General features: G+C 47.3%; 1 protein-coding gene across 2 annotated transcripts in view; it reads left to right on the top strand.

Annotated features, from left to right (window-relative positions):
• Positions 1-4,678: 4,678 nt before the first annotated feature.
• The window catches only part of FGFR2 (fibroblast growth factor receptor 2), a 72,336-nt gene continuing 57,797 nt past the window's right edge, over positions 4,679-19,217 (top strand). For both annotated transcript variants that reach the window (XM_072339542.1, XM_072339541.1), the window contains exons 1-2: positions 4,679-4,813; positions 8,561-8,814. In XM_072339542.1, coding sequence (XP_072195643.1) covers positions 8,640-8,814 — 175 coding nt within the window. In that variant the 5' untranslated portion in view covers positions 4,679-4,813; positions 8,561-8,639. The remainder of the gene's footprint in view (positions 4,814-8,560; positions 8,815-19,217) is intronic.

Here is a 19,217-nt window from a genome sequence, read left to right as displayed (position 1 = left end):
TACCTGGGAAGGGATGGAAAGGGTCTTTAGGACCTCATATTGGCCATCTAAATCAAGAGCAGGCCTTCTCAGCGAGCCCTGAAATGCTGCTGTATGTTCATACATATATGCATGCCCATTGCTGTGGGCATGAATATTCAGCAATCCAGTTCTGGATTTCATGCAAACTGAGCTGTCCTGCAACCTTCCCTTTAACATACAGGGACACGAAGAGAAAAGGTGCGTGTCTGGATCTGTGTCAAGGTGGTGTGGGCTTGTGGTGGCTTGGGAAACATTCCTGTGATAAAACCTATGGCCTTTGCTTAAGGAACTCCATGTATATGCAACGAACAACAAATCTCTTTGTGCTTGGCCTTTGTCTGCTGGACAGTTATCTTTTAGTCCCAGTTACAGATGGCAGCTTGCAAACATGGTTACGGAGTCAACCAACATGGGCTGTTAATCCTCGAGGCACCTCTGTTTACATGGAGGCAGGATGCTGGCTTCACTCCAATGCAGTCCAGCTTCACAAATGCAGTTGTGGACACCTCAAGATTGGAAAAGACCTCTGAGATCCCCAAGCCCAGCCCATTCCTTCTATGCCCACTAACCACGTCCCTCAGTGCCACATGGAATGCCTCCAGGGATGGTGACCCCACCATGTCCCTGAGCAGCCTGTGCCCATACATCATCAGTCTCTGAGAAAATGTTTGTCATAATATCCAGCCTGAACCTCCCCTGGTGCAACTTCAGGCCATTACCTCCCATCTTATCACTGTTACCTGGAAGAAGAGGCTGACTATGACTCACTATGACTTCCTTTTGGGATACCCAGCCCTCCAGTGAAGGATGTGAGGGACCCTGCTCAGGAGGAGGAGCACAGCCCTCCTGTGGGTCACTGCCACTCGGCCTCCTGTTACTCCCAGGGTTTAAGCTGGACAGGAGCCTTGGTCCAAGTCCCAAGTTCCTCAGCAGCCAGAGGTGCTCTGTAGGACACTGTGTAATGAATTCTTTGTAAGGGAATACATAATAAATTGAGGATTTTCTTTTATTTTGATAATTTAGTGTTCAATATCTGCATTATGGAAGTGCCTGGAGGTTCCAGCTGAGCTCAGTGTCTTATTGTTCTAAGCCTTGCATAAAAGCATTGTCTGAGATGAGGAGCTTACCATGTTAATAGATGAGATGAGTAAAGGGTGGGAGACAGGAAATAGCCATTATCCTCATTTCGTAGCTGGAAAGTTCGGACATAAGCAAATTAAGTGACTTTCCTAGGGTTGTATAGGAAAGCTGATGGAGAAAAGCAGAAAGAACCAAATGCTCACAGTGAGGATTGGTGATGGAAGTGGCAGTTTTTACTATTAGAATGGGCTCATTTTTACATCAACATGTGGAAGCCCCATCCCTGGGGGTATTCAAGGTCAAGTTGGACGGGGCTCTGGGCATCCTGGTCTAGTATTAGATATGGTGGTTGGCCTTGCCTGTGACAGGGGTTGGAACTTGGTGATCCTTGGGGTCCCTCCCAACACGATCCATTCTATGATTCCGTGAAATACTTTGTAAACTGGGTAAATATTTTAGCTGCCAGAATTTGGGTTTGGGCACTACTTAGCTGTAGAAGAACTTCAAAGAAAATATATCTTGGACAAATATTTACTTGTATCCAGCAGGGTCAAGCAGAAATTTTAGAGAGGGCTAAAAGAACAGGGAAGAAATGTTACTTTCCCATTGGCCTCTGTGGAGTAGCTGAGCCCTGGCTCGCATGCATGGCTCGATTAGGGTGCAGATGGTTTTTCCCTGTAGTCCTTTAGAGCTTTAATTTGTGGGATTTTCTTCTTTCTTTTTTTACTTCTTTATGTCTTCCTTCCTTCTTTCTTTTATATATATATATTTTTCTTGGTTAGATTCCCTTTTTTCTTTGTTCTCTGTTCTATTTCCATCCGATAGAGACGTGGCACGTTAGCAAGCCCAGCGCCTGAAGGGCGGGCTGGTATTGGAGGAGCGCTCCCTGCGCTGTGCGGAGCGGTGCCTTGCGCTTACACTGCCTTGCGCTTCACTGCGGCTCCGTGGAGGAGCACATCTCCTGACTTTACCTCTCAGAGAGGCCATAAAGAGCAGAGCAGAAGAGCGCTCAGCAGCTTTGCCTTGCGGTTCTTTCTAAGGTGGCTTTTTCCACGTTGCTCCACGGAATTAGTCGCTCTCCTCACCTCTCTACAGACACAACTTCTTTGTCTTCTGCTTCAGCTCCCTCCTAGAGGTGGGCTCCGGCAGCACGGAGTCCGGCGCGTTCCCACCGCGGGGCCGCGCCGGGTGGGAGCATCCCCGGCTCTCCGGGCCCGGCTGTGCCCCGCAGCTGGGAGAGCCGCACTGCCCCGCACTTCGCTGCTTGCGAAGGGGACCCGCGGCCCAGCTGACAGCGGTGACAAAGGGCTGGCAGCGCTGAAAGATTCAATTTAAGTTGCTTTCTCCTCCCCCGCCTCCGTGTGCGCGGGGACGGCACCGCTGGCGCTTTTGAAAGTAGCGGCGCAAAGGAGCATTGGTGTCCTCATTTTCCTTCCTCCCTATTGATGTATCATTGCCAGGATGAAAAAGGACGTCTCAAGAGCTTTTGAAAGAAGGGGTGACTACTCAAGACATTTTATAAAGGAGGAAGAATGGGAAAGAAAATAGAACTCGGTAGGGGGTAGAAGGAGCCTGAATGCGCGCCTTGTCTGTCCTTTCTTTCGCCTGAAACCTGGAGCTGTTGTTCCTATTCCAGTTCAAACTGTCACCTTTAGTTCGTGATGGCTTTACTGCCCTTGCTCCTGAACCTCAACAGATTGGGGCTTATTTACCTATTCACAGTCCTCTGTGGAACCTCATTAATAGGCTTATTAGCCACACCATTCACGTGCAGGAGGGCTCACAAAAAGGATCCCAGCCACTTTGAGAGGAGGAGGAAAAAACTGTAAAGAGATTATGCCCTCATTCAGCGGCCTCGCTGCTGTGAAAGGCTCCCTGGGCCCACTGAGATCTCTTGAAGCCTAAATATGATGACAGAATTGATCCCCCCCTGCTCCCGCCCCCCCCCGTTTTAATTCCAAACATGCTTCTGCTTTTCTCTGATGGAGGACTCGGTCGCTGTGGGCCACTTTAGGAGAATGAGGCTCCTTGGAGAGAATAGGGTGCCATTGATAGACTGCTATCTTTTCATCCCGAAACAGAATAAATTCTGACAAGTGCTTCCAGACATTGGGGATAGGTGTTCTGATTTGTCATTTTTTAGTGCAACGCTTCCTTTTCTTTTCAGAGCATGCAAAAGATACCGATGAATGGGGAAAGGTATTGCAGCTTCCTGTGCCGGGCAATAATTTATGTGAGAATGCATTAAAGGGTGTTTTCAAAAGGCAGTGGACATGACTGGAGCTGAGAAAATTGGATCTGGACTGTGACATCGCAGCTCCTCAACTAGAACACTGAGACGCCTCTTGCTTTAGGAACAACAAGAGTAAAGCTGAGCTTCCAATCAGCTACAAATTCGCCTGCAGCCCCTCGCTGCTGCTGGTGGCAGTGGGAAAGCGCTATTTGGGAGGTAGGCACACGGGGCACACAAAACTTGTTTTCAGCTTTTGGTGCTTGAAAGTGTGTAAATACAGAGAGGCACTGCTGTGCGGCCGCAGTCCTTGAGAGCCTCCAATCAATATTGTGCAGAACAGATCCAGTGCACGGCAGAGCTGTGCTCAGATAAAGTAACTTTACATTGATCAGCACTGATTTAATTGGAGGCGAGCAGCGCTTATTGATTCAGTTGTCAGGCCGATTCTACGGAGCAAGCATTGCACGGACTGCGCTAGCAACCTTTTAGTTAATGGTATCTAAAGTAAAAGCTTTATTAAGTTGTGCTCAATTTTAGATACCGATATTATGCATCACTTTAAATGAGTGTATGGAGAACTACCAGACAGCTGGCCTTCAGGCTGCTGCCCCCAGACATCACCACCACGCACAGCTGACCCCACGCTGTGCATACGGCTGGTGTTTGCTGGGTGTCACCATTAACCCCTCGGGTTGGGGTAACGCTGCTGTAGCCTCCGGTCCTCCAAACCCCCCGGGTACCACGTTCGCAGTCAGGTGGCCGCGGTGGTACCGTGAGTGAGTGCGGGTGCCGTCAAGGCATGAGGGCTGCGTGCGGGCTGGGGGCGGCCGCCTCGCCCTCCCACCGGGCAGAGCTGCGGGCCGGGCCGAGCAATGCTCGCACCCGCAGCGGGACCGGAGCCGGGGCTGGGCGGCGGGGGCAGGAGCTCCGTACCGCAGCCGCAGCGATTGGCAGAGCCGAGCAGCGCCGTCCAGGAAACGGCTCGGGTTGCAGCGGGGGGAGTGACCAGGGGAGGAGGGAGGAAGGAGTTGGAGGAGCGTGCGGAGAGAGAGGGAGAGGGAGGGGGAAAAAGAAGGAAAAAAAAAAGAAAAGCAAAAAGAGGGGGGTTGTTGGCTTGACAAAGCTGCGGCGGCACGGGGAGGGCGGCTGGATGGAGCGGAGCGGGACCCGCGGCGATGCCCGCGCGGGGGAGGAGGCTGCTGGCGCCGGGCACGGCGGGCTCGCCCCTGTGAGGCGGTAGCGCCGCAGCGCAGCGAGGGGACGGGACGCCGGGCGGGCTCCTGCCTCGCCGCCCCGCCGCCGCCAGCCCAGCGCCCCGCGGGGGATGCGCCGCGCTGCCCTGCGGGGCCCCCAGCCCGCCCCGCCGGGGCTGCCCGCCGAGTGAGCGCGGCCGCGGAGCGCTTCGTCCCGCCGTGCCGCGGAACCGCCGCTCGGAGCCTCGCCTCGGCGGAGCCTTCCCGAGGAGCCGCCCGGCTGCAGGTAATGGCACGGCCGGGGGTAGGGAGGGGAGGGGTGGGGAGGGTGCGAGATGGGGGAGAACCCGAGGAGGGGAGAGCTCGCGGCGCTCCCGACGGGACGGGGAGGCTCGGGATGCTGCGCTCCCCCCGCGGCTCGCTCTGCGGTCCCGTCCGATGCGACGAAACCTTTAGGGGACGGTGACAGCGGGGCTGAGGGCAGCGGCCCTCTCGGGAGCTCCCCGCGGAGCGATGCTCGGCGGCGCGGAACCGCCCCCGTCCCGCACCGGGTAAAAAAGAAATCCGCGGTGATCTATAGGTTTAAATGCAAAACGGCGCGTTCAAACAGTGAGCCATTATGCGTTCGGTGTGAAACGCTATCAACATTTAAAACTTCATTGTCTCCTTTGTACCAAATCCCTGTAAATCTTCCACTAGCCTTTACTCATTTTCATCTGAAAAGCCTGTTTGGGCTGAATAGACAGCAATCAACAGCCTCTGGACTTCTCTCTCTCTCTGGAATGTCAATTAAAATGCAGATTCTTTTTTCTCTTCCCCCCCCCCCTCCTCATCTCTTAGCGGTAAAAGACTTGAGAAAAACAGGATAGTCCTGGAAAGCGAATGAAAGAAGTTCAAACAATGCGAAAGTACGGAGGCTTGCCAGCCGGTTCCCATTAGTCCTCCAGAATTAATGTTTAATAGCTGTGATGCTCAGATTTGCTCGGAGATTGAGCGGGGATGGAGACGCGTGCGTACGTATGTCCGCATCTCCGTCTAAATAGGTGTCGATATTTCAACTCATAAGCGCTCGCTGGGGAGCTCGGTGAGCCTGGATGGTTGTGGGGAAGCTGCCGGGTGCTGGCATTGGGGGAAGGTCCGCATTTCATTCAGATTTCGCTATTCCCTGCCTTAATAGAGAGCGCTGCTAAGAGCTGCCCGATGAGCAGCGTATTGATTTGGTTAACATGCTCAACAAATTGGACCGTCCCTTGGGGAGTGATAAACATCTTATAAACAACAATGGGAGTAGATTAAAAAGAACACTGAGCGTTGAATTTAATTAATGCCACTGCTGAACAAGAACTACTTGTTCGTGAGCGAGTGTGCTCAAAAGTGGAGGAGAGCTCGGAGGAATTTGGTTGGGCTCCCAAACCAGTCTGCGTTCCCATGCTCGTCAGTTTGGCACAGAAATTTGGGCAGGTATGTGACGAGGTGAAAATTGACTTGATGAGCGAGTGGCAAGGAGAGCCATCAATCATTGGGGGCTGACAACTCCTCCCCGAAGTGTAGGCTGAGAGGAGAGACAGAGTTCCCTTTCAAGGGGAAAAATAAACACTACGTGTGGCTTTCACTGAGTCTGAGACTCCAGGAGGGATTATGGTATTGTAGTCAGGAAGCCAGAATTGTGGAGGCCAAAAAGCATGCTGGGGCTGTGTTCCAAACATTGAGATAGAGGTACATAATTAACCAGCGCAGGAGGTCCTTCCAGGGAGCCCTTCCCCGGAGACTGTGGCCATCAAACTATGACAAGAATTTGGGTTCGTTTGGTCTTCGTTGGACTCCGCTCGGTTTGGGAACGGGCAGCGTTCGGACCGTGGTTGTAGAGCTGGGTTCTGCGGATGGGCCCAAAGCTCTGACTGTCGCTTTGCTGCACCTTCTTGAGCCCGGGCTTTGAATTTGGTGTTGCCCTGCGAGGAAAGAGTCCCTCCGTGCTGCTGTTGGATGCTCAGTGCAGGAGCTGGCAGCCTCCTCCAGGTGAGCAGAGCTGTCAGGTGGCCTTGGGCTGCCATTCGGGATGGGTGCTGAGGCAGGACCAGGCGCACACTCTAAATGGCATTGAATGCAGCCTGGAAGTCCTGCGCTGCTGAAATGTAGGTGGGATTAATGCTGTTTAGAAAAGAGTCTGGGATATATGATAGCATTCTGGTATGTTTTCTTTTTGCAAAACTATGGTTAAGCTTTGCATTTATATACATAGCCTTTAATCGGGCTTTACGGGATGATTTATGGAAATTAAATTAGCTTTACCTCCAGTCTGTTAATTAGGATTTATACCTGCTTTACAGCTGGATAAACTGAGCTGTGGGGCTGTGAGTCAGAGGCTGAGACCCGTCCTTGGGACAGAACTTGGGCTCCACACCTGCATTGCCCTCTTATAGGGAGGTGCTCTGTGGGTTCTTCCCCAGTGTCTGTGAAGTGGTCTGGCTTTGGTTCTGCTGGAGGTGGAACAGTTGTGCGCTTGCGGTGTTGTCTTCTGCTTCAATCTCTAAAGGAGCAGTGGAGCATTGAGCTGGGAAAAGCTTGCCCCAGAGTGTCAGAGGTTCACCCGAAATGCCGTGTCTGAACCATTTCCCCATTTGGATCTCTTCTCAAATCTGCTTCTGCAGAGCCTGGGGCTTCCAAGGATGCCCCACAGCACACCTGTCCCCACTTCTGGGACCTGAGCTCAATTTCCAGCCCTGAGCGAGAGGCTGACATAGTCTGAATACATTCCTCTATGGTTGGCTCCATAAAGGCAGAACATCTGTTTGTTTTGCTGAGTTCTGCATGCTGTGGTACCGTAGCTCAGGCTTCTTTTTCCCCCTCTCTATTTAAGGATGGGGGCAGGAGGGGGAAAAAAAGAGGTTTTATGCTATTCTTTCCCCAAGACCGGTGCTCTCTAAGCTTCAGTTGGGTTTCATTACTTCTAAGATGAGTTACTGGCCGATTTGAATGGCTTGCTTGATTTACCCATCGACAGTGGTGTGTCACCTTGTACTTTTTTGGGGGGGAAATACAGTGCAGTTGTCAGGGTGAGCTGTTGGGTCACTGTGCGAGGATGCTCTTGGTGTGGTGCTTGTTGGGGTCCCCTTAGGTTTCTTTGGCACTTCTCTTTCATCAGCCCATGGCAGCGCTAACAAAACACTCAACTCCATCTATTGACATTCATTTTACGGGGAATGAAGTGAACTTCTTTCCCCCCCTATCTGAACCATGTATTCATAAGGACCTTTGAAAAGGGGATGCTTGTGTGCACATGTATGCATGCTGTGCAGCTGAGCATGTATGAGTGGAAAACGATGCTGGGGAGGTCTCATGTGCAATTGCTGCCCAGGTTTATATGGCTGGAACACAGTGTAGTTAACCAGTACCTCTGTGAAGATGGGACCTTGTTACCTGCATGGGGCGCTCAGATGTTAACTTGCACTGAACTGAGGTGGAAGAGGGTACACCTACAGGAGAGCTGGAATTGCTGAGGCAAAGTAATGTTTTATGGGCTGTCTGAGCGTAAGGAGTGTTTTTCAACTGTTATTATAGTGGAAAACTACTGAATTATTGAAACTTCAGCTGCCTGCGGAGCCGCCTCGGTGAGGGAACGAAAAAGCTTACATAAACCTTCAACCAATAACAAGAATATCATTTGTATAATTGTGGTAATTTTGCAGCATTACAGGTTATGTGTCTGTACATGTGTGCGCCTTTATTATTAATATTGTTATTTTTTAAACTGTGTATTTTTTTCTGTCGGTGAAAGAGCTCGAAATACGTGCTGAGAAGTGATTTTGTGAAAACAAGGAGGACTTGGTTACACCTCGGGTGATGATGGAAACTGCTAACAGAAAATGAAAAGTCACTCACTTTTCACATATACTTGAAGCTGGAAAAGTATTTTTCCCATCCTCCTCCTTCTCCTCCTCCCCCCTTCTCCTCAGCTCTGTATGGGACTTTGTGGGGTTTTCTGCTTTGCATGTAGGGTGGTTTTGCTGACAGCATTTAATCTCTCTCCTTGCAGTCGCTGCCGTTCCCATTGAGGAGGGATTGCCCTGGCCGAAGGCACTGCGTTCTGTCCATGCTCCTATAGAGGTGCTCAGATGGGATTAAAGTCCACATGGAGATATGGAAACGGACCAGGAACTTACTCTAAAAAGATGGTCAGCTGGGATTTGGGTTGCCTTATCTGCCTGGTGGTGGTCACCATGGCTGGACTTTCCCTGGCTCGACCGTCGTTTAACTTAGTTGTTGAAGATGCCACTTTGGAACCCGAAGGTAAATCATTCTAGTGTACTTAATTCTGTGAAAGGAGTTAATTTTAAGTACGTCAACATCTGAAATTGAAGTCAACAGCTTTATACGTGTTGGTAAATAGAAGGCAAGTAACAGATTTGCCCTCAAGAGTTATGTTTTCCAACTTTTCCTATTCACACGCGGACTGTGTTCATGCAAGCATGCGTTTATTTAATCTTGTGCAAGCAGTGGTGTCAGTGATTTCACTTGGGACTGTCATCGCGTTGTATAATCACAGTGTACAGCTGAAAGCTTTCAGGAACGGGTCTTTAAGGAAACCTGTTGCGCTTATGTACCTGTTATGTATTGCTTAAGAAAGGACACCGCTGGGTAGCTGCATGTCACTGTGATTTGAACTACCTGCAAAGTTGGGAGGAAAAAGAAATGCCAGTTGTTTTGAATCACACGCCCTGATTGTTTAGCTTTGCAGGGCACTCTGCAAAGGCAGGTGTCACAGCCCTATATTGGTGTTTGTGGCTGGTTGCTATAAATTTCCCTTTTGTTGTTCATGTCCAAGAACAATCAGTACGCTGTCTGGATCGCAGGGTCTGGAAGTGCACATGAGGAGATCTGAATAGCAAGGAGAGATTATTGCTGTGAAAGCAAAAACCGATCGAAACCTTTGCACTGAAAGAGGTGTTCCGATAAAATCTCCTACCTTGAGCCTGCACCTGTTGGTATGTTCTCGTAGGTGATCCCACCCTCAAACTTAGCAAAGTGTTTTTCTTTATAGAGCTAAGGAAAGGTTGCTTTTCTTGTTGTCCCGAGCCACTTGTATTTTTATCTCCATTTTATGGAGAGCGTAGGATCATTTCTGCTCGCTGAACGCCCTGGGAAAAGCAAGGCTTCCTTCTTCTAGTTGTATTTGTCATTTGGAGGGCTGATTGCATTTCTATTAACTGTCAAAACAACATAGTAACCCATAATCCATATTTCATCAGACAAGCTTTCTGAGGGGAATTTGGCCTATACATGTCCTGCTACCCACATCCAGCGATACAGCCTTGTTTTTATTCAGTCCACTTTCATGCAAAACGTATTTGTCTCTATCCACTGCCTCTAAAAATAGACGTCACCAGCTAACGCGTTTCTAGACTCTCTTCCAAGTACATTTTTATTGATGGCAGGGGAAAAATTATTTAGAGACGATGAGCCCTCCTCCCTAGCAAGCGTTCCTGAACCAAAATGAATGCAGTGTAGCAATATTGTCATCTGTCACGGGCAGAGACTGTTGATGGCAAAGCCTTTTTGGTTCGTCCCCTCCCCTTCTGAAGGTAACATGAGAATTTGAGAAGGCTCAACTCTCATCAACGCTTACTGTATGTTTTGTTAATTGCACATCTGGTGCCGTTTTGGCTTTTCAGAGGAGTGACAAAATCAGGGATAGTTCTGGTGTAAGATGGGCTGTTTGTAGGGAGGTCCACTAGTGTTAGGGCTAAACAGGGAAGGAAGAATGTGATTGAAATATTTAACTTGTGCTTTAACAGTTTTCTTTTCAAAATCTGCTTCTTCCATGAGAAATATCCAATGGGTGAGAATCGAAGAGTAAATTGCTAAAAACCTACTGAAAACTTCTTCCCTGGGCAGGAATGTTAACTTGCATGAGATGATTTTAGATGTAAGAACTTGAGTCGTTACGAGAAAGAGCTTCTCAGTTAATGGTATAATATTAATGGTATAATAAGAGCTTTTATGCTGTAGAATACAGGCAATTGTGTGGGATTTATATCCGAGATTTGGGAAATAAAACCTCTTTTATGTACTTTGTTAAACCCTACTCTAAAAAAAAGAACACAACAAAACCCACTCTTTACTGAATCACCTTCATTGGTTCCATCACTGCCACCCACAAGCTCTCCGTGCTGAAAGGAGAACAAAACGCTCTTGTAAAAAAATCTCTTCAAAGACAAAGCTGACTTTTATTGTTATTATTTTTTTAATCTAGTGAATGCCAAACATTTCGGTCACAGCTGATTTGAGGCAGTCAGGTGCTCCAAAACCGTATGCTTTTGGTTCGGTTGCTGACTGAGCAGTCATTAGGGCAGTGACATTTTAGACCAGCTGAGAAGGTCGCCAGGGCTGTGACCTTTTGTGACATACTTTGATCTGTTCCTTAGTCTTCCTTGGTGGACATGCCCTGGATTTTGTCTTTTTTTGGTGCTAAGTGCTTGTATTGTTGTTCTTTATTGTCTTAGTGACTCAGAATATTCAAGAAGCTGCATGCAGTGTTAACAGGAATTGAGATTGTGCCTTTTGTTCCTTCAGCTGTAATAAATAACCCCTGGTTGAAATACAGTCATCTCTTAGCTAAACACGACTCTGGGGACATTGCAGCCACTTTCTTTGGAGTCTGTATTTCAATACCTGCTTTAGCACAAGCAGTATTCATCTCTCAGGGTAATGAGCTGCATAGCTGTGTGTACATGTGCACTGAGGTGTTTTGTTTTGTTACCTGCAGTTTATCTGATCCCTTTGGTAGCACCTTTCTCTGAGCTGCTTTCATACAGTGTTGGGCTCTGGGTCTGATCTGTGCCCATTCAGTGTTGCTCTGGGACGTGTAAAGATATGCTGAAGAGGGTAACTTGAGCCATAGTCAACTATAGTGCCAATATTGATACCATGGATGCTCACTAAGGGCTGGATCCTGGGTCTGTTTATCGTTGATTGCAATGCTTGCTTTCTTATTCTGTGATGGCAAGATCAAGGCTGAGGTGGTGTAAGCAGAAGCAGGACCTGTAGGAGCGGGTTTGGAGACTGTCAGCAATCGATTTCTGCCTTGTATCAAGTGTTTACAGATATGGTTTTTTTTATCCCAGGGAGCACAAAGACTTTCTGCTTCTAAATATTTAGAAATGAGTCTGCCCCAGTGTGCATAAAGGAGCCATTCTCTTTCTGTGTACCCAGCCCGCGAAGGCCTTTGACAGCCAACGTTACAAAAGGGCTTTGACCGCACACATGGCTTGAAGGGTTACTTTGTGAACTGAATAATTAGTTTAGACATCAATTTGATAAATAGCAAGCTCTCCCTTGACCTTTCCTTGCCCAGGCTGTGTGTTATCATTCTGCTGGGCAGCTAATTTAGCCTCTTCCCCATCCAGTGAAGCTGGCCTTGGAGTGCCCGCTCGGAGCCCACGCCTGGTGCAATAACAGCGTGTTTCAGTTCTTTTAATTTAGGTCAAATTTCAAAGGACTAATTTAAGCTTTCCACAAGGGACAGCCTAATTCTGTGTCCTGTGGAAAAAAACCCAACATCATAGTTTAAAATGGCCCTGAATGCTTGTTTGGGAATCTGCTAGGAGCTGCGGTGAGCAAGGCCTTCTCTCATGGGTTGTGTTCTGATGGTGGACACCAGAGAGGCTGAAGATTTGTCACCTGAGCTTTACATCAGTTCATGGATATTGAACAACATACAAACATGTTTGGTGCGGTACCTGGAGGAGTATGGAGCTTACAAAAAGCACACTGCTTTATCCGCAGGCTTGAAGGGTAACGTTGCAGGTGGTCACAGCATGGTGAGCTGATTGGGGATGCTTCCTTAAGTGTTGTGACCCACCTGCTGAAGTCTTGGTGTCCTGCAGGGTGTTTCTCAGGAACCACTCTATGATGATAGATAGAAGGAAGGCTGCGTGGCAGTGGGGTGTCTGCCGCCACCCAGAGCAGTGTGCCCACTGGGTGCAGCTGGTCTTCTCCATGCAGCACAAATAATTGGATATTTCAAACTTAATTTTTTGGTGTGTGTATTCGTAGGGGGGGGGAGGGCTGATTTTCTGGCATTTGATTCCTTCAGTGTTGTTTTTTTTTTGGAGCCAGGTTTTCAAACGTGCTGAGTTTTATTTTTGATTTCGTTTTATTTTTTTCCTTTGGCCGACTCCAATGGCAACTCAGTTGTTCATTTTGAAATAGTTGTTCCTTGGCAGAGGACGTGCAGTGAATTTCAGGCTATCGTAACTTTTTACAGGCAAGTTGCAAGCCTTTGAGAGCAGCGTTTACAATGGAAATGCTGACAGCCCTGGTTATGCAAGGTTGTGTATGCATGAGATGATGGACTATTGTGGTGTTGCAATAACAACTGTCGCATAGCCCTTAATGAGTGTATGTCTGTAGCCAGCTTCAGCAGGAATGATCTCTTGCCTTTTAGGAAATAAGTTCAAAGACTATTCTTTTTTTCTTCCTTAGTGTGAATATCAAATTTAGGCAGAGATAGAAATGCGAGGAAAAATACATAGCAACCCTTTGCTGTCAGATTTTAATCTGTGAAGCATTTTGTGAGTCCTTGTGATCGAAGCTTAACAGTGAAAGCAGAGATTTTCCCTTTAGGAAGCAACACTCCAGCCATATAAATCCGTATTTTTTTCAAAAGACCCGTCATTTGCTTAGGCGAGTTGCATCTTGTCTATTTGCAGTAGCACACCTGGCTCAACTAAAAGGGAGAGCTTATTTCAGTGCAGTTAAATGCAAAATCTGTGCTGAAAATTTGCCAGAAACCCCAAGCAAGTCTGAAAAGATGAGAGGTGGTGCAGCAGTGTGACCTGATTCCCCTGGTTTTCGCCCAGACCTGCTCAGGTACGAATGTTTTTGGTTGGAACATGATAATCTGTGCACGGGATGGCTGTGGGGAGCAGGGCAGTGCTCAGCACGGAGCCTGTGGGGTAAACTTAGTGAGTAGTGTACGTCTTGTAGTGTCCTGTCCCATCTCTTAACTGTCACTGGTGTCTTTGTAAGATGAACCCCTGTTTTGTAGGAACTCTGAGCGCTGGTTTCCTGCTTCAGAGCATCCAGCACTAAGCACAGGGATGTGCCTCATGGATTTCAGTTTGTGCTGGTTCGGGTCCTTTCACTGCGAGTCGCCTCACAAATGACATTATCCGTATCAAGGAGAGGGATAGAAGGGCAAGCTCAGTGCTGGCAGAATTCTACTCTGTGGTTTCCTTCAGCTGCCATGCTATTTTTATTTTAATTGTATTTTTAAAATTACTGTAGAGAAAGCATTTGGTGAACCTCAGAGAAGCCGAGGAGCTCGGAGATGTGACCTACTTTAATTCCCTTCCTCGCATGCCGTTGCAAGTTCTGTGTAATTATTGCTTTTCCTCCCCCACAAAAGAACTGGCTCATCAGTTTGGGACATTGACTGATTTCGAGCTGCCTCGCCTCTCAAGCTGAGGAGGGGAAAATCCGTTTGTACAAGGGGAAACTGCCTCTGTTTGGGAAGGTTTGATGGGGTTGGCAGTGTGATGTGCTGGGGGACTGGTGAGGAGGAAAAGGAGGATGAGATGTTGGGTGAGGAGGAGAAAAATAGTGTGTGGGGGGGGGGTTGTGTTTTTTTTTCCCCACTGTTTTCTCTCCCTCGTAGTTTTTTGTGAGTATTGTTTGGAACTGGGTTCTGTGACATCGGAGTTATCACCTCGGACTTTCTCCCAGGGGGCTTGTTCAAGTTGTGGCCAAGTTTAAACTGGATTTGGGGCTGGATGCTGCGGCCAGGCGTGCTGTAGCAGTCTGTGCTCTGCAGGACGTGTCTGTAGGAGGTTAAACCGCGGTTGGGTGGAAGAGAAGTGGATCAGAACGCCGTGCTACGACTCAGTTCTTGCACATCATAAAATGATATATATATATATAAAGAAAACAACAACTGTGTAAGGTTCACTTTATTCTTTAGGATGGCCTGGAGGAGTGTACAGGGCCGAGGTGAGCAGCTGGCAGGACCGGGCAGCCGGGCATCCAACCAGCTCTGCCAGTTTGAGAAGAGCCCTGCTCAATGTCTGTGTTGCAATGTTTAATTTGTTTCAAGAAAAGCAACATTTATAATTGTGAAGGCTGCTTTAGGCCACCCAGCTGCTTTTAATAATTATTTAAAGGAAAAAAAGTTTAAATGTTGAGCAGTTCCTGAGCTTGGTTGTGCTAAGCATTGTTTAATCACCTATATAAATAAATAGCTGTGCTTAGATCCTATGGTGTTGAGGTACCCAGATTCAGCTGATGTTGTTTACTCACCCGGGGAGCACAGGTATTTCAGCCCTATGGGATTAGCACAGAGGCATTGTAATAAATCTGCGGTGCGTGGCTGCTTGCTAATAACCCTTCTCCTAACAATTCAGAAACATTCGAACCATCTTCCATTCCTATGGCACAGTGCCCAGGAGTGACTGCTACAATAACGAGTGACCCTGGTGTCTGCGAGTTCAAATAACCCTTTGTGGGGCACCTGGAAGGGCAGCCCTCCAGCCTGGCTTTAACTCTGGAGCTTGCTCGGTATTTCTCCTTGCTGCCAGGTACGTGGTCCTGACTGTGCTGAGCTCCACTGCCCGGTGATTAAATACTACAGTCATCAGTTAAAAGTCTTCTTTTTCCAAATCCCACCTTAGGAAGTGGGGAAGATGAATTTCAGAGGCAGAGTGGGGAATAAGCGAGATGAGACTTCCAGACGAGCTGCTGAAATTAAAGAGGATTTGTATAGTCAAGTAAAAATGGGACCGTGTACAAAAGAAACAACTGCTGACTTGCTTATAGGGAATCTGAATAGATGTTCTCAGCCTCCAGAACTAGTGCTCGAAGGTGAAATTGTGCAATTTTGAACCTCTCGGTTGTAATTTACTACTTTTACATGTTGAATAGTAATAGTCCTAAGCACAGCCTTTGGCAAACCTGGAAAAGAAGTCGGGTTGTGTTTTTATTGTCTGGATTTATGCCGTGTTCTGTTTTGTTTTTATGCTGCTCTTGAAATGCAAATAAGGGACCTGGAGAAAAGCTGTAGATGGGAATGGATGCAAGAAAATATGGGGAACAGTAAAACCCTGATCAACTGAATGTACATGCTCATACCTTTTGCCTGGGCTGTCTGTGATAAACGGAGCCAGGTGAACTCTTAACACTAAGCTGGGCAATGAAGCTGGTTCAATTGCTTCGTTACTTGGTTGTATGTAGAATATGGTCAGGAAGATTTTGTGTTCTGCTGTTGCTGAAAGTAAAAACAGCGAGCAAATGATCCCAGCCTCTTCTTGAATTTTACCTTAACGGTAGAGAAGTGTCTTTTTTCATTCCATTCTTCATTTGAGAGCCTGGAAATACGTGATATGTTCCCTTCCCCTTTGTATTGTGTGATAGATTACATGAGAAGATTCTTCTGTAATGACTCTGAAGAGCAGTTAATTATTTTTGAGATTGTGCTACAGATACGTTACATTCACATTGTACTTCCCAGTGCTCTCAGTTAGCTTAGGGACCAGAACTCTGTTGCTTTGTGCATCTGATGGAGTTTTTGTCTTGAAATGAGAGTTTTGGATCTTGCTGCGTGGAACCAGAGGTTCAAATTCCGAAGATGATCCTGCAGCTTCTCATCATATCAGTGGCATATTAAAAGGCAGTGTAGTCATATTAGGGTTTTTGGTGTGGTGGTTCAAGCTTGGGAGTGATTTCACTCTCTTGTTACCAAGCCTTTGTGTGGACGACATACTGATGCTGATGTTTTACTGCTTCTTACTTTGCCCCTTGCCTGGAGCCAAGTCTTACACTGGCTATTGTATAAAGAAGTCTTCATCCTGTAAGGAGCAGACCGTGAAGAACTGGGACAAACAGGAAGAAATCAGAGGGCCGTTCCCAGCAGCAGGAGGTGGCCTCGCTGGTCTCTCTGCTGTTTACTTTGAACTTGGCACGCTCTATGTCTTCCCTGGCTTGGCTTCCAGAAGCATGAAGCACACAGCCAAACCCACGAGCATGTGATAGTTGGCATTTTTGATGTGTGTTATGTGGTTGTGCAGCTGTAACTCAACGGTCACAACCATAAAGACAGGTAGGAGCAAGCAGGCTACAAGTTGTAGGAATCTTAATCTCTGCACAAAGCCTGGACATGTACAGGTTGTTGTTTTGTTGGGTTTTTTTTTGCTTCTGAGGAGCAGTCTGCTTGCTTTAAACATGGATTTGTGGTGTGAAACATCAGCGTGGCTGCTTTGCAGCAATGACGGCTGGGCTGTAACAGCTCGAGTACCTCTGGCACTGTGGGAGAATGGGGCTGAGGCCCAGTTTGCCCCCACAGCTCAGCCCAGCTGGGCCTGACACAGGCCTTTGGGGTTCGATCTCCCCTGGGCTACCCTGGGGTGCTGCAGTCCTAAAGCTGTTGGCATGCTGCAGAATGTGATGCATTGCAGATAGATGTATTCATCTTTTAATAACTTTTTGGTACATCTTTGCTCTTGGCCCAGGGATCTGCAAGTGATGGAACTCTGCTGATCACCAGAATTATTTATTTTTCTAAGTCTTCAAGGCTTAGGAAAACAAATTAGGGCCATGTGATATTTTCCCTTACCGGTGATGACATTGGCAAGTATTTCAATTGGAGCCAATTCTTTTATTTTGTGTTTCTTAATGGTCTTGGTCTATGTAACCCTCAGTAGGCATTGGCATGGTGCTGTAGGCCCAGAGCAGGTCAGGGTGGCTGGAAGATCTACGCTTGCTGGAGTACCCTGCATGTATGACATGGCAATGCTTGCTTTGTTTTGCAAGGCTTCACTTCCAGAGCAAAAGGATTCTTTCTGTACTTCACATCTCCACCTCAACCTGCCTTGTGCCTGGTTTTATCTCCCATGCAGCCATCAGATGCCTCGATCCTTATAAAGCAGGGATAATAGGTCTAAAGGAGATGTCAGGAGAAACACCTCAGTTTATTTTGGAGTTTGCTGCGTGATGCTTTTGGAAGTTGCCATGTTTTCAAACACAGCATCCCAGGAGCTTCTTTTAAAGGAAGAAGGCAAGACTTAGGCTCTGCCACTTGATGTTTGTAGCTGTCGTATGTATCCCCTGCTTGTTGATGCTGAGCATTTGGTGAAGATTTCTATAAGGCCTGTGTAGCTTCTATTTATAATTACAATTAATATTTTTAAACAATGAAGGGGAGAAAAAAAAATGCTTTGTGCTCTTTGGAGTGTTGTTCATAATGACACAGGATGTTTTTATGTTTTAAAATTATGAAAGGGAGATGAGTAGCTTTGAAAGGGAAGTATTTTATCAGAGCACAGAGACTTCCTGACTTCCTGGCCAAGGCAGAGCCGGGCATAGCTGGCAGCTAGCTGGCATAAACACGACACAAATAGGACAGCAGGGAATCCAGTGACTTCGGAGAACCAGATGGATGAATTGAAAACACTGTGTTGTCCCCCTTTGTGTAAGGAGATGTGCTCAGCCTTTGTGACTTTGGTTCCCTGTTGGCTAACAGCAGTTAGTCACAGCGGCCAGGAGCCACTCTGCATTTTTGGCCATTGCTTTTGTAAGTTGAGTTTGCTATCCATCATCCTGTGAGAAGATGTGGAGCTGCTCTTAACATTAGCCTGGCACCTTGTACCATAGGCTTGTACCAGGGAGATGAGAAGGTTGCAAACCTGCTTGTTACCTGGGCTTTCATTAGCTCCAGAGGCATCTCCTGCAGAGAGCAGGAAGTTTTGGTGTTTGACTCAAAGTCACTGTGGTCTGTAGCTATTCTGCTTCAGGCACAGTTCAGTGTTTCCATTCCATGTAGCTCAGAGTGGTTTTGCTGGATCTTCTGCAATGCTCAGAAAAAGAAGCAGCAGGAGGAGTGTTTGCCAGCCTGGCATCTCCCATGGGGACATTTAGTTTTGCAATGAACCTCTTGGATTCTTGACAGGTCAGGTCTGTTGACCCTTCTGGGCATGCTGTAGTGAGTGTTTAGTTATTTACTAAAGCCTTTTGAAGCGAAAGTGGCTTGATGGGATCTGAGGCTTTTGTGTTATGGAGAGTTGTGTGAGAATCTTTGCTGGGGTTAGCTATTAGCTGATTGTTTAATTATTTGGCTCTGTAACTAAGTAACTAAATGCCTTGAGCTTTAAGATAAGCAGCTCTTTGTTAAGGTTTTAATAAATGGAGACAATTAATAATTATTTAAAATCTTATAAGGAAGTATAAATCTCTCGTTTCAGTGACTGATCTTGAATAGAAATATGACTTGGAATGTAATTGTGCACCTCACAATAATATTTAATGGGGCTTTCAGAATGTTCTCGGTCCTCCATTGTGGTCGTGGCTTTCATACAGGCAGTATGTACTCCATCTGATGGCTGGATGGTGTGAACCACGCTCTGACCATGTGTGAGCAGGTGAAGAAAAAGTTCCCACTATGTGTTTATTCAGCAGGGACTTGGTTTTCCATGGGGTGCCGTTCAATGGCTCCACCTATAAAGTCTCAATATGCTTACGTTGTGTGCAGCACTATTACAAACAAGGATGTAGCTGGGAGAAAACAATAGCAGAAGCAGCGTTCCCTGCCTTGTTCTCCCGTGCTTTAGAATGTCAACAGAAATGTTACACATGCCTTTGTTTGTTTGTTTTTTAAGGGTGACAGGCAGGTGTTATTCACATCACTTAAAGCACCTTTGCAGTGGGAG

Source organism: Excalfactoria chinensis, chromosome 6 (genome assembly GCF_039878825.1).
Source record: "Excalfactoria chinensis isolate bCotChi1 chromosome 6, bCotChi1.hap2, whole genome shotgun sequence".
Taxonomy (NCBI): domain Eukaryota; kingdom Metazoa; phylum Chordata; class Aves; order Galliformes; family Phasianidae; genus Excalfactoria; species Excalfactoria chinensis.
The sequence above is the reverse complement of the archived record's forward strand: the minus strand, read 5'-3'. Positions and strand labels throughout refer to the sequence as shown.